The following is a 14,714-nucleotide window of genomic DNA, read 5'->3' on the forward strand; positions in this document are numbered from 1 at the left end:
CTTTCGTGAAATACACTGGGAGGAATATGCCACTCCTAAAAGTATCTTTGCCTTTTTGCCTTTGATTCATATTTCAGTCAAGCAGACACCATCGCCGGGTGAAGGCAGAGGGCGTGGCCTCAGGCCTGCTGGAAGAGGCACGCCGCCTCCAGAGGAACCTTTTGGAGGATTCAAGCTCAAAGCTGTTCCACTGAAGTTCATCAAGAAGCTTCAGGATATTGTGTTGCAAGAGGCAGAGTCTATCGGCTCGTCAGCTGTGTTCGAGTGTGAGGTCTCGCCGTCCACCGCTGTCACGTCTTGGATGAAAGATGGCAGCAACCTGCGCGAGAGCCCCAAGCACAAGTTCACATCTGATGGCAAAGATCGCAAGTTGAACATCATCGATGTCCAACTGTCAGACACTGGAGAATACACCTGTGTTGCTAAGAACGCTGGAAAGGAAATCTCCTGCACTGCAAAGCTTATTGTTGAAGGTAAATAATTCCTCCTTCTTATGTTGAGCTTATATGTACTATATGTATTTTTGAGAGCTTGTAAACACTAGATGCAGAATCTGTCGAGACTCTACCTGTATTTGTCCTTGTCTGCAGAGCTTCCTGTGAAATGGATCAAGGAGTTGGAGGCAGAGACTTCAGCTATAAAGGGACAGCCACTGTACTTGTCCTGCGAGTTGAACAAAGAGAGAGATGTGGTTTGGAGGAAGAATGGTGAGGTACTTAAGAAAGAGGCTAACAAAATCCAGATCAACATTATAGGTATGCAGCATGCAGTGACCATCCAGAACTGCACTGAAGAGGACGCCGGTACATATTCATGTGAAGTGGCTAACCAGGAGGAAGTGAAAACATCAACAAGTGTGAAAGTGACCGGTGAGTGTTTTTAATCTCCATGAGTCGCCTCACTGATGGCATCAAACAACACAACACACTCTTGCCTGGTAACATTGCTGTCCACTTCTAATTTCATTAGAAGAGGACAACAGTCAGGAAATAATCCAACCCGCCTTTTTTTTTTTTTGTGCTCATGATGATGAGTTGCAATCTAACTGTTTCATCTGGATTAAACAGAGATCATCAAAGATTGGATTGTGAAGCCTCTGAGGGACCAGCATGTAAAACCGAAGGCCAACGCTACATTTAAATGCGAGCTGTTTAAGGACACACCCAACTGGAAGTGGCTAAAAGGAGAGAAGGAGCTGGCTCCCTCTGATAAATTGGACATCAAGCAGGACGGGAAAGATTTGACGCTGACCATCAAGAACTGCCAGCCTGATGACGTGTCAGAATACTCTATGGAGGTGGAGGGACGTGTCTACACAGCCAAACTGACGCTAGGAGGTTCGAGTCTTGCTTGCTTTATATGCCATTTTGTTTTTTTGTTAAAATTCATCTTCTCTCAGAGCGCGAGGCGGAGATCCTGAAGCCCCTGGCCAGTGTGGAGGTGGTGGAGAAGGAAGACGCTACATTTGAGACGGAAATATCTGAGGAAGATATTCCAGGAGAGTGGAAGCTCAAAGGGGAGCTTCTGACAAGATCTCCAGTAAAACCAAATTATTTTTGTCTCTGAATACTGATCTGTGCTTTCTACCTTATTTAACCATTTGCATTCCTCAGACCTGCGACATCCAAACTGAAGGTGGTGTCCGCCGGATCACGTTGAAAAAGTGCCAGCTGGACCAAGCGGGTGAAGTGTCCTACCAGGCGCTGAACGCTGTAACAAGCGCAATGCTCAATGTTAAAGGTAAGCAGGTACTAGTGGAATCCTGGATGGGAGAGGCAGTCATCTGTTGTTGTTTTCAAGCCAAAGCTTTACAAATAAAGGCGTAAAGTCCACCAGGAATTTAATAAAGAATTGAGGCACACATGGACTTTAGATCTTTATTGGTAGAGCTCTCAAAGCCAGGGTGGATGATAAAAATGTAATTACCACACGGATCCCTGTTCTTATTCCTCATATTGTTAGTGTACTTGTGTCTGTTCACCGTCTAGTCTGCTTCTGTCCAGCCATGTTTGAACCATCTATGGTTTGATGCTCGATGTTGCATTTACGGTATATACAGTGGCCAGTTTGTTAGCAGCGCCTTGTGAGTTGTGTTTATTAACATGTAGCTTGTCCAATAAGGATGAGCTTCCGTCTCAACACCTGGACAAAGAAGAGCACCCTCTGGGATCAATTTGAAGATGTTCTAGAAGACAGTCTTTCATCTTGAACTTGTCATTATGCGTTGCTGTTTCTATTTCTGTGTGCATGTGTCATGAGCTGGTAAACTGGCCACTGTTGACCGTTGTCTTACTATTGTGTGTTGATCTGTGCACCTGTGTCACCTTCTGACATTCCTCAGAAATCCCAATGGACTTTGTTGTCCCTCTGAAGGATGTTAGTGTGCCTGAAAAGAAACAGGCTAAATTTGAATGCACCATCACGAAGGATGTTTCTAAGGTTATGTGGTACAGAGGCAGTGACATCATCACACCGGATGCGAAATATGACATAATTGATGATGGAAAGAAGCACATGCTTGTCATTAACTCCTGTGAGTTTGATGATGAGGATGAGTACAGGATTGAAGTTTTGGGCAAAGCGTCCACGGCACGACTCACGGTGGAGGGTAAGTGCTGGGCAGTCGTGTTGATGGTGTGTCGCTTGTGTCCTAGGTTGAACTAACAGCTATTGCCATGCGGTTGTAGGTATCAGGCTCAAACTCATTTCACCAATAAAAGACCAAACAGTGAAGGAGGGCAGCACTGTTTACTTTGAGCTGGAGCTGTCTCATGAAAATGTTCCCGTCACCTGGTTCAAGAACGACGTTAAAGTCCATCCTAGCAGAACTGTGCTCAAGCACGTAGATGGGAAGCGACATGTGCTCGAAATAAAGGACGTGACCCTTGATGACACTTGTCAGGTCAAGGCTGAGGCTAAAGGAATTTCAACCATGGCCAACTTAACAGTCATAGGTAACATTTTGTCCTTCCAGCACCAGTGTCTGCACCCTCTTCTGTCTGAGTCACATCCTGTGCTGTGTTTAGCAGTCTGTCTTATGGGTTTACATCATCAATGTCTTTCAAACTGTTCCCTTCCAGAGGGAGATGCATACTTCACAATCAAGCTGCAGGACTACACTGCAGTGGAAAAAGACAAGGTGTTGCTAGAATGTGAACTCAACAGAGATGTCCAGGTTGTATGGTACCACAATGAAGCTGAAGTGAAGGCCTCCAAAATGGTGGCCATTAAGGCCGAGGGCAAACACAGATCACTTGTCATCAGGAAAGTCGTAGACAACGATAAAGGACAGTATGTGTGTGACTGTGGAACAGACAAGACAACAGCAATGCTTCACATTGAAGGTAAAGATTTGTTGATTGTCATCAACTGCCCACCATCGCCATCACCCCCCACCACCCTCCCCTCATCTCATCTGCTGTTATTACACTGCTCTTGTGCTTCCCCGTAAGACCCCACCTGGTAACGCCACCTCAGCTCTTGCGCGTCCCCATCAGACTTCACCTTGTAACGTCAACCCAGCTCTTACGCTTCCCATCAGGCTTCACTTCATAACTCTACCTCATCTTTCGCATTTTCCCATCAGGTTCCACCTCATAATCTCAGCTCTTGCGCTTCCCCATCAGGCTCGTTCTTGGTACGCTATCCCAGCTCTTACGCTTCCCAACAGGCTCCCTTTCATAACACCATCCCAGCTCTTGTGATTACCCATCAGTCTCCACTTTGTAACGCCCCTTCTCATCGCTTTTGAAACATGCTCTCACCTCTTCCTCGATTCATTTTCATCTTCTTCACCACCATCATCATGCCACCTGGTGTTGTTGCGTGTCATTGTTGTGTGTGGCTGTGTGACTTTGTCAGTAAGTTGTCACCTCTCTTCAACGCCAGCCCGCAACATCCGAGTGCTGCGCCCAGTGTATGGTGTAGAGGTGTTTGAAGGCGAGACGGCTCGCTTCGAAGTCGAGCTGAGTGAAGACGATGTACACAGCCAGTGGAAACTCTGCGGCCAAGTCCTTAGTCCATCTCCTGTATGTGTCCTCTAGATCTTCTCTTGTGTGTGTGCATGTGCGTTGTAAGCGGGTGCGAGTGAAGTGGCGATCATGTGACCCTGAATTTGATTCTGAGACCCTGACGTGTGTTGGCATCTGCAGGATGTTGAGATGGTGGAGGACGGTGCCAAGCACACGCTGGTGTTGTACAACTGCAAAGTGCCGCAGACGGGCGAGGTGGCGTTTAGCGCCGCCAACGCCAAATGTTCGGCCAACTTGAAAGTGAAGGGTGAGCGTCTGCTCTGCTCTGCCACGCTTCTTGACACCACACCCTCGTCTTGGCATTAATTGTCTGTGTAAATCAACAGAACTTCCCATCTCTTTCCTCACCCCATTGGCCGACGTGCATGTCTTTGAAAAGGATGAAGCAAAGTTTGAGCTGGAAGTGTCCAGGGAACCCAAAAGTTTTCGCTGGCTCAAAGGATCTCAAATGCTGTCAAACGATGATAAGTATCAGATTCTGGACGATGGCAAGAAACATGCTCTTATTGTGAAATCCGCCAGATATGAAGACGAAGCCAAGTACACATTTGAGGCAGAAGACAAAAGAACATCAGCAAGGCTGATTATTGAAGGTACCTGACATAGTTATAGGTGGATATGCGACGGCGGAACTCGAACGAGATGTATTTGCCAAGTGCCTTTGAAAGTAAAGTAGCCTTATTTCTCAGGTAAAAAAAGTCACATTATGACACCAAGATGGCACTGTACATTCATTCAGCTCATTGAAGAAATACTGTTCAGAGAACCTTGTGCACAGTTCTGATCTTGTGTGTCACCGGGGCGATGATGAGTTGGCCCAACGTTCATTGGTGCTCAGATTCACCCTGGCTAACAAGGTCAGATCAGTGCAATGGGTTCTCCAGTCTGACACATGTTCATTACATGGGCACAAGTCGAGACACCATTTTTGTCCATTCTTTCAGAAGAGACACTTTGTAACATCCATGGTTATTGGTGTTGGACCTGAGAGATGTGTTCTCACCCTCCATATGGCATAAGATGAGATTTGTCATTTGAAGAAACCATTATCACAACTGGTCCAACATTTTCCGTCAAATAAATAAAGAGCCTGTGATGGCTCCTGCAGGCTTCTTCAGGCATTGGCAAATATTCTGAAGCGAGTGTGTGCTCACGTCACTTTGACTTGCACGTGCAAAGTATCAACATCATCTCTGTCTGTCAGGTATTCGTCTCGAATTTCTCAAACCTATCAAAGACGTGACAGTGAAGGAGCGCGAAACAGCTGAGTTCAGTGTGGAACTCTCGCATGAAAAGATCCCAGTGGTTTGGTACAAAAACGGTGCACGCCTGCACCCCAGCAAGGTGGTGCACATGTCTGAGGATAGTCGAGTCCACAAGCTGGCCTTCAAGGAGGTCACGGTCGATGACACATCCATGATCAAGGTGGAGGCCATAGACAAGACAGCGGAGGCCATGCTCACCGTGCTGGGTTTGTGTCTGGCGTTTTACACAGCTTCCCCGCTTAATGCACGCACAACACACACGTTCATGTTCTGACCCGTTGAACTGAACTTCCAATTACAGAGGGCGACCTCTACTTCACGCTGAAGCTCCAGAACTACACTGCCATAGAAAAGGATGAGGTGGTTCTGTCCTGTGAGCTGAGCAAGGCCACAGGAGTGGTCCGATGGTTCAAGGACGGCAATGAAATCTTTGCCTCCAAGAACATTCTGGTCCAGTCAGATGGCAGAAAGCGCATGCTAGTCATCAAGAAGGCAACCAAGAGCGACATGGGAGCCTTCACCTGTGATTGTGGCACTGACAAAACCACAGCCCAGCTCAACATTGAAGGTAATACCTGCAGAAAACTCCAACTGACCAGTTCAGGAATGCGGCACTGCCCGCCATGGAACCCCTTCCTCCCTCCACTGCCATCTTCTATCTCTGTTGGCATGGTTTTGATTGTAAACATCACGTGTGTAAAAAAAAAAAAAAAAAAACTGTAAGAACTCAGCATCAGTGAAGCACATACACGCCTCATACCTCAGCTGTCACAAAACATCAGACACGTGTCATAATCACTTCTTGGTCTCGACAGCAGAGGGCACTTGATTTGTGTGCTGAAACATTTATGAACACATCACACTACACAAGAGTTTTATAAACTCTGAGACTCTCTGTAGTTGATAAGCTACAAATTAGAAGTTAATAAATTATGAAAAACAAAAGTTAATAAATGATGGCTGTGTTGTATGAGGTTGGTGTATTTTTCAGAGTTCCTACGTGTGTCCTGCTTTTGCACAAACTGTAAGTCGCTTTGAATAAGAGCAACCGCTGCTCGCACTGTCCTCTTGTCTCCACAATGTCTTCACAATGTGTCCGGTGGCGGTGATGGGCCAAACATAGAGTTGTTTGAAGGACCCTACGAAGAACAACAGAAGAAGAGAATGTATCTCGCCAAGATGTGGGACACCGGGGCCCCGGTTGTCATGCCTTCACCCATTGGGTCCCAGCAGGCTCAGCCCAAGAAAGCCACATGGGATCTCCCCCCGTAGACGCATCACCTGCGGGGGTAAATACAAGGGTCATGAGGAGGAGGTGGTCGCAGACCAGGAATGGATGGACGGACTGATTTCTCCATAATGTCTGACCATCACTGATGTCAATACAATGTGACCATGACGTCTCCACAGTCTTAGCCTTGTTGTGGTTCTTCTGTCTGCTTCACTTTGTGTTTCCATGTCACTAACTTGTTATTTTCATGTGTCGCAGAGCGTGACATCAAGGTTGTACGTCCGCTATACAGCGTGGAGGTGACCGAGACCGAGACGGCTAAGTTTGAAACCGAGATTTCAGAGGAAGACCTTCATGCCACGTGGAAGCTGAAGGGGGAGACGCTCCATCCCTCTGCTGTGAGATTGGTCGTAAAGACTTGTTGTCCATCTTTGTAAGCATATCTTATGACGGCGTCCATGTCTGTTGTCCTTCAGGATGTGGAAATCAAGGAGGAAGGAGTGAGACACACCTTGATCCTCTTCAACTGCCGCAAAGACATGGCTGGGACTGTGGACTTCTCAGCAGCCAATGCCAAGTCGTCGGCTCAGCTCAGGGTCAAAGGTGAGAGAAAAAAGAGAAGCTTATACTTAAACAGCCATGTCATAAACAAGCAATTAGATGGGATTGGAATTTATTGTCCTTGCACAATGGACAATAGCAGTTTTTTTTTGTCGCTACAAATGTATAAAGCAGACTTTTAATGGACATGATACAGGTGGTCCTTGGGTTATGAATCAGTTCTGTTCGTAGACTGTGATATAAATTGAGTTTTGGTGTATGTTGGATCTTCCACTTAAATTATACCTGAAGTAAACACCTCTATAACACCTAAATAGGTCACTCACACTACACAGATCACATGAAGGACAGGGAAAATACAGCACCCAGCAATAAACAGATTAAATACAAGAATTGAATGAAAGTGTAATAAAAAAGGAAGAACAATTCCTTACATTTATCCCTGTTGTTTATTGGGAGGAGGAAGTACAAGAGGCAGGAGAATAAATACAAACATTTTTAGCCTTCTTCTGAATCAACATAAGGCTGACTGGGATATTGATTTTGATCTTTCAGCCATGTAAAAGACAACTGCGCTGTTTAGTTATTCCTGTCGCTTACATAGGAACAGATGCTTTAACATGCTTCAAGATACAATCTTTATCCTTAATGATGGTTGCAACAAACGAATGGTTAAGACCAAAAGTGCGGCTGGTATTGGTGGGTGTTTCTCTTCATTCTGGAGCTTTGAGTGACGTTCATTTTTACTTGGATGGCATTTCCTTTCCTTGGCACATTTCCACTAGAAGAACCTACCTTACGCCTGGAAAACATAATGAAGTGCAAAAACTTATTTAATAAGTGATTTTATCCACTACGTGTAGCTACAGATGAGACACACACTGTTTTTAATCTGCCTATTTCAGCTGCGCATGTTGTAACTAGTTCTTGAGTGTTTACGGACCAAAATTAAGTTTTTAATGAATTTATGGGAGAGCGTTTGCACACACAAAACGCCATAACACGGAAGGCCATATAACCCCAGGACCACATGTATGATGAACACGCAATTGACATGTAAATATTAGTCCTCCTGTGCCCCCACCCACACCAGCAGCATTTATGACAGTGTCCACGTGGGATGTTGTGTAAGTTTTGGGGCGGGGGGTTACCACATTCTTTTTTTCTCAGAAGTTTGGCAGCAAGTGATTGACAGGAGCAGATTTCCTCACCCCTCATGTGCTCTCTGGCTCTCAGCCAATCACAGTCTGTGGTTATTTTAGAAACGGCATGCCTTATCCAGAACAGGTTTGCAGTGATTGGCAGGACGAACACGCGGCCCAGGTCGTATGCTAATGAGCTGGTCCGCCAGTGCCAAGTGTCAGGGTGGTTAGTTTCAGTTGTCCCGTGGGCTTCTACCAGCCTCAACACCTCACCGCCATGAGGACTCGGCCCTGAGGATTAGCTACTTCTCTCTGGGAATCTTTGGGATCTGTTGACTTGTTGAGGGTGGGGGATAACCATGTCTTCTCCCCGATCCAAAGCCCGAGTTATCGGGTTGACGCGGCCTCTGACTGACGTGACGGTGACTGCCGGGGAGACCGCCACCTTTGAATGCGAGCTTTCCTACGAAGACATTGCTGTTGAGTGGTTCCTGGAGGGTACCAAGCTGGAACCCAGCGACAGAGTAAGTGTATCATCACGTTGTTTTCTTTCACTTCCTATTTCCACAATACGCTGCCAGTGCAGCTCAGCAAGGCTCCTGTTGTCACAGGCCGTCTGCATATAAGGTTCTGCTAGCAGGCAGGGTCCCGGTTCTGCCCTGCAAGCAAGTTTTTGCTTCTATTTTTAACAGTGGCAGGAGGTTGCAAGGGAGCCCAGCAGGTGGGATGCAAAGAAACCTTGCTGTGAAACTTTCTCACACCCCGTTTTTAATCGCTTTCCCGCTCCGATGAAAAGGAATTCATGTGGGATTAGTTTAATGGAGGTCATGTGACCTGTGTGTGTGTGTGTGTGATTGCGTGTCACATTACGTGTTATGTTAAGTGTTACATTACATGTTACAGTGCTCACAAAAAGCAAACAAACTTGCAATAAAAGGCAAGTGTATAACGTAGTATTATTTATGTGCACAGACGTTTTGAGCGACCTTAAACAAGAAATGAGAGCGATAATAGCAGGTTCAGAGGTCCTTTAGTTTAAGTCCAGGGAAGGAAAGCAGCTGCTGTACAGTTTCCGCTGTCACAACTCAGCTGACCCTTGTTTTTTTCTCAATTTTCTTCAATCCTGTAAACTGAAAAGACTCTGATGTCAGAAATGTATTTTGTAGTTTAATATTTTTGGAAAATACAAGTGACAAAATTACAAAAACAAACAAGGATATATGAATATGTGTTGTGTTGGAAGTAAAAAGCTAGTGCTGGGAAATTTTTATTATAATTACAAGTCTTAATCGCTATTAATCACTTTACTTTTTACATTTAATATTATTGTTAAAAATTCGACAATTAGATAGATTCTTGACATGTGTTTGCCTGACACACTGTCATTTTGGGGAAGCCGTGTCACACGACAACCAGTCCAAAATGTTTCTTATGCGTCACATTTTATGTGCAAAAATTCAACACTTCCATCATGGCCCCCACTGCTCATTAATACAATACACTGTGATCTTACTTTAGTTTATTTATACAGTTGTTGACTGCCGAAATTCGAACTGCAATGTGGCGGGTTCATTCTATCACGGTTTTTCAGACATATATTAATTAATAAATCACCTTGTTTTGTGGTTGAATACAGCCCATTATTAGTCCAAAATATGCATCTTTAAGTAAATTGGATGTATTTTTTAGCTTAAATTAAGCTTTTTCAACCATAGAAATGGCTAAATGAACTAAAATACTAATATATGAGGCGTTAAGAAGACGATTCAAATTGTGTATGTAGTGTACTACATTTGTCACTAGGTGTCAGTAATTGTTCAGAGAGACAAGCACTGGGTTTGATTGCCGAAACAAAAAGCTTTTATTACAGTTTAAAATGATCTTGATAGGCACAATAAAAATAACATAATAATCATCATCATCACCATCATCATAATCATAATAATAACACAGGCTACTGTTGTGGCCGTAACCCACCCCAAGCTTAAACTCAACTCTGAACTCCCAAAGTCACTTCCTGTCCGCCACCCATTCTGCTTGCCTACTAACACCGGAACACATTTACTGTGATACACACGAGCAAAGTTTTATTTATGTTTAAATGTCTTATTTTCTCTGATTATATATACTACATTCGGTGATACAAATGTAAATGTGACTATAAGGGTGTGATTTCATGTCTAGAGAGCTCTAATGTAAAAAAACAGATTTAGAAAATTGTAAACAGGTTTGCTATGCCATAACTACAGAAGTATTCCATTTATAAATAAGGAACCCTACTTTGCCGAAATTCACTTATCACCGTCATGTCCGAAACAAAATAACCACGATAAACAAGGGATTTCTGTACTTCTACACACTTTATCCAATGTAGTCTGCCAAAGACTCCCTACGCTGTTTGAGTGTGTGATTTGCTGGCATCAACGCTGTGCATTGCATTTAAGTAATACTTGAGACTCCAAATTCTCTAGGGATATGAAAATCTGCTCGGAGTGGCTACAAATAATCATGAGTGTATATCAACTCTCCCGTTTGGAAGAGATTAAAATGACATTTTCTCCTTTTTCCTGAAATTCTGTCAAACTAGGCGCATTGCTTCCCTCTCTGTTGAAGTTCATTCCCTGCCAGTATATTCATATAAAGAGCCAGTGACAAACAGACTTTCAAAAATAATAGAACAAATAATAACTGGTAATACCAGTTAACTTAAAAGAAATTAAATGAGCAGCAGATAATGTCAAAGTAGATTCCTCTGTTTGGAGTTATAAACATACAGTACAGTAAGAGTGTTCCATTGTTGAAGCAGCTTCAATTCGACCATGCCTATGTTTGACCCGCAGGTGGTGCTCAAGTCGGAGGGTAAAGTTCACAGCTTGACCTTGCGAGACGTCCAGCTAAAAGAAGCGGGACAAGTCCGACTGACCGCCAAGGACTTCCAGACTGAAGCCAACCTCTTTGTAAAAGGTGCCCTGTCAAAAGATCGCTGATGACATGATGCCATAGATTGTGACATCACTAGTGGGTGTGGCAGGGATGCAACCCGAATGGAACGTGTGTTATAAACAAAGAGCCCACTAAAAAACATTTTTAATGAATGCTACCTCTGCTAACGTTAAATTCAACCTCTGCTTCTGAAACATGTTATTGTCTCTTGGATTTAGGCGTTAGGTTTAGGATTTAGGGTTAGGGTTAAAGCCATTTGAGGAGGATTCAAAGTTTTTAGATTATTTTGATGTTTTTGCTTTTTTTCAGTGCAAAAAGCTTGAACTGAGACATTTTGCTTGTTTGCTGTGTTCAGAACCGCCGGTGGAGTTCACAAAGCCTTTGGAGGACCAGACAGTGGAGGAGGAAGCCACCGCCACACTGGAATGTGAGGTATCCAGAGAGAACGCCGAGGTGCAATGGTTCAAAGATGGACAGGAAATCCGCAAGAGCAAGAAGTACGAGATGATCGTGGATGGCCACAAGAGGATACTGCTCATCCACGGCTGCGCTTTGGATGACTCGAGAACATATTCTTGTGACGCGAAAGACTTCAAAACTTCCTGCTTCTTAAATGTTGAACGTGAGTCATTTTTAAACCGTTTCCCCAAAGAAAAAGTGACACTCTAAATTAAATCAACTATTTTATTGAGGACGTATTCCTACGGAGGAGTATGGGTCTTTAAAGAGGACCTATTATGCTTTTCATCTTTTCTAACCAATATATGTTGTTACAATGTTGTATTCTCGTGTCAGATAATGTGGTTTGCGCATTTGGAAGTGAGACCTAAAAGCAGTTTTGGATGGCTCTGCACGCTGTATCAGCTTTTTTGAACGCCAAGTTCCACTGACGTCCACGCAATCCGGACTTCCTTTTATGCTGAACGCTGTAGGCCTGCCCTCCCCCAACTCTGCTTCGCTCTGCTCTGTTCACCGTGTTAGCACGTATGGCTCCCAGGAAATGTTTGTTCGGGTGTGCCTAAAGAGGCAAGCATCAGGCAGAAGTGGTTGGAGTAACTGATTCCTGACCAGCAAGAGAAAAATCTGATTATCTGTCAACGGTATTTCACACGGGACTGTTTTGTGAACATCGGCCAATGCGAGGGTATCTGTCAAACTTTTGCTGAAGTCCGACACCTTTCCAACGTTACCTGGTCATGTTTAAGAGTCAGAAGAGCAAGCTGTAAGTAACAATTTATCAGGGTCATAACTGTGTTTATTTTGTGTAAGTAATCGCTGTTGTCTGTGTAGCATTATAGAGTGCGCATAAAGCGAGCGGAGTGTGACCAATCACAGTAGAGTGGGCTAGGCGGGAGGTGTACCTGGATTAGGGCCGGGGATGGAGTAAATTACATAGACCGTTTGGGCAGGAGACAGGAAACCCAAGGAAACGCTACAGAAAGAGGTGCCGAGTCTGGAAGATCTAAAAAGCTTTCTGTGCTTTATTTCTGTGCTTTATTGTGTGTAGCTGCTCTATAGGAGTGCAGAACTCAATTTGTATAATAGGTCCCCTTTAATATTACCATTTGGAAACTCTTGTAAGAGTTGACTAGGACAGTTTCTTTCACCTCTTTGCACCTCATTGCAAAGCTGCTAACATCTATTGTATGTCAACAGCTCCGCATGTTGAGTTCTCCAAGCCGCTCCAGGATGTTGAGGTGCGAGAAAAAGAATCCGCCAGGTTTGAGTGTGAAGTCTCCAGAGCAGATGTTAAGGTGAGCTTGGCTCAAGAATAAAAGTATAATATTACGAGAAAAGAGTTGTTATTTTACATGAATTACATTGAAAAAAATCTTAATTTTTATGATATGAAGTTGTGATCTTACAAGATTGTTTGTAATACGGGGTTACAGTTGTAATATTGTGGGGAAAAAATAAATACTAAGAGAATAAAATTGAGATGTTTAAAGATTAAAATAATAATAAAGTGGATACTTTTTTATAACTTTTATAGGAATAATGCCATAATAACAATAGGTATAGGACATTTTAAAAATGTTTTTATGGGTATAAATTCATAATATTTCAGTACAAGAAAAAGTATTTTAATTTTTAAACTCAGAATTTTACCAGAATGAATGAACAATAATACAAATAATTTGAATAAATAAATACAAAATTCATGAAAAAAGTATGAATTTTACAAGGCCCTGCAATTTTTATGGGAATACATTTATAATATTACAGTACAAGAAAAAAGTCTTTAAACTTTTGAACTCATAATTTTGCCAGAATAAATTAACAACAGTTCAAATACATTTATTTTACAAGAATAAAGTGGTGATATCACAAGAAAAATGTGTAATTGTACATAGATTAAAGTGATAATATTAAAAGACAAAAAATGTACAAGTAGAATGTCTAAATGTTATGAGAAAAAGCTTGCGATTTTGCGGGAACAAAGTCATCACAATGCCAGAAACAAATAGTAATTCTAGAAAAATAAATAAATTCTTATAATTAATTTGAGAATAATTAAATCAAAATTAAAATTGCTTTAATTAGCATGAAACGTCTAATTTTACTGTGGTCACTTATCACTTATTCCGTCCTCAACACTCCCCTACAGGTCCGCTGGTTCAAGGACGGAAGTGAAATAAGAAAAGGGAAGAAGTACGAAATTGTAGCTCAGGGACGCCAACACATCCTTGTTGTCCACAAGTCAGTGTTTGATGACGAGGCCGAGTATGAATGTGACGCAAAAACTTGCAAATCCTCTGGAATGCTCACTGTTATTGGTAAGAAATGTGTTGCAAACATGTGCAGAACAAAAATAACTCTGACAAAATCGACAAATGACACAAGCCAATGGTCATTTCTCACAGAGGAAGAGGCCAGGTTTACCAAGAACTTGTCCAATGTGGAGGGAACCGAGACAGACAGCGTGAAGCTCATCTGCGAGGTCTCCAAACCCAGCGCTGACGTCACCTGGTACAAAGGAGACCAAGAGCTGCCGGAGGGCGGCCGCTATGAACAGATTGTCGACGGGAAGAGGCGAATTCTCCTCATTCAGGACCTGAAGATGGCCGATGCCGGAGAGTACAACTGCCGGCTGAGTCCTAGCATCAAAACGTCCGGAAACCTCAAGATTAATGGTACACAAGATCACATGTCAAAGGACTTTGAGTGGACTTGATGTTTTTTTTAAGTTCTCTGAACTCATCTGTGTTCCACTCATCCAGAACTGGCAGCAGAGTTCATCTCCAGGCCTCGCAACATAGAGGTGGTGGAAGGTGAAAAGGCAGAGTTCACCTGCACCGTCTCCAAGGAAACCTTTGAGGTCAAATGGCTGAAAGACGACAAAGAGCTGGAGGATGGAAGCAAGTATCAGATGAGTCGCGACGGAAAGAGGCGGACTCTGGTCATCAATGATTGCGAGCCCAAAGACGAGTGCAAATATGTGGTGAAGGTCGGCCCAACTAGAGCGACCGCTGACCTTACTGTGCTTGGTAAGTTCTGGTGTTATGGTATAAATGCTGTTATTTCTTGTGTGTCTGACGCT

General features: G+C 43.5%; 1 protein-coding gene across 1 annotated transcript in view; it reads left to right on the forward strand.

The window, feature by feature from the left end:
- ttn.2 (titin, tandem duplicate 2) overlaps nt 1–14,714 on the forward strand; it is a 195,375-nt gene that overhangs the window by 89,104 nt on the left and 91,557 nt on the right. Inside the window, exons 104-125 of the mRNA XM_054786449.1 lie at nt 78–473; nt 591–869; nt 1,068–1,337; nt 1,400–1,539; nt 1,614–1,740; nt 2,342–2,608; nt 2,688–2,954; nt 3,081–3,344; nt 3,889–4,028; nt 4,152–4,278; nt 4,358–4,624; nt 5,236–5,502; nt 5,598–5,864; nt 6,786–6,925; nt 7,004–7,130; nt 8,612–8,754; nt 11,071–11,194; nt 11,529–11,795; nt 12,830–12,927; nt 13,782–13,950; nt 14,038–14,307; nt 14,395–14,661. Coding sequence (XP_054642424.1) covers nt 78–473; nt 591–869; nt 1,068–1,337; nt 1,400–1,539; nt 1,614–1,740; nt 2,342–2,608; nt 2,688–2,954; nt 3,081–3,344; nt 3,889–4,028; nt 4,152–4,278; nt 4,358–4,624; nt 5,236–5,502; nt 5,598–5,864; nt 6,786–6,925; nt 7,004–7,130; nt 8,612–8,754; nt 11,071–11,194; nt 11,529–11,795; nt 12,830–12,927; nt 13,782–13,950; nt 14,038–14,307; nt 14,395–14,661 — 4,683 coding nt within the window. The remainder of the gene's footprint in view (nt 1–77; nt 474–590; nt 870–1,067; nt 1,338–1,399; nt 1,540–1,613; nt 1,741–2,341; nt 2,609–2,687; nt 2,955–3,080; nt 3,345–3,888; nt 4,029–4,151; nt 4,279–4,357; nt 4,625–5,235; nt 5,503–5,597; nt 5,865–6,785; nt 6,926–7,003; nt 7,131–8,611; nt 8,755–11,070; nt 11,195–11,528; nt 11,796–12,829; nt 12,928–13,781; nt 13,951–14,037; nt 14,308–14,394; nt 14,662–14,714) is intronic.

The sequence above is a fragment of the Dunckerocampus dactyliophorus genome, chromosome 9, assembly GCF_027744805.1.
Source record: "Dunckerocampus dactyliophorus isolate RoL2022-P2 chromosome 9, RoL_Ddac_1.1, whole genome shotgun sequence".
Classification (NCBI taxonomy): Eukaryota; Metazoa; Chordata; class Actinopteri; order Syngnathiformes; family Syngnathidae; genus Dunckerocampus; species Dunckerocampus dactyliophorus.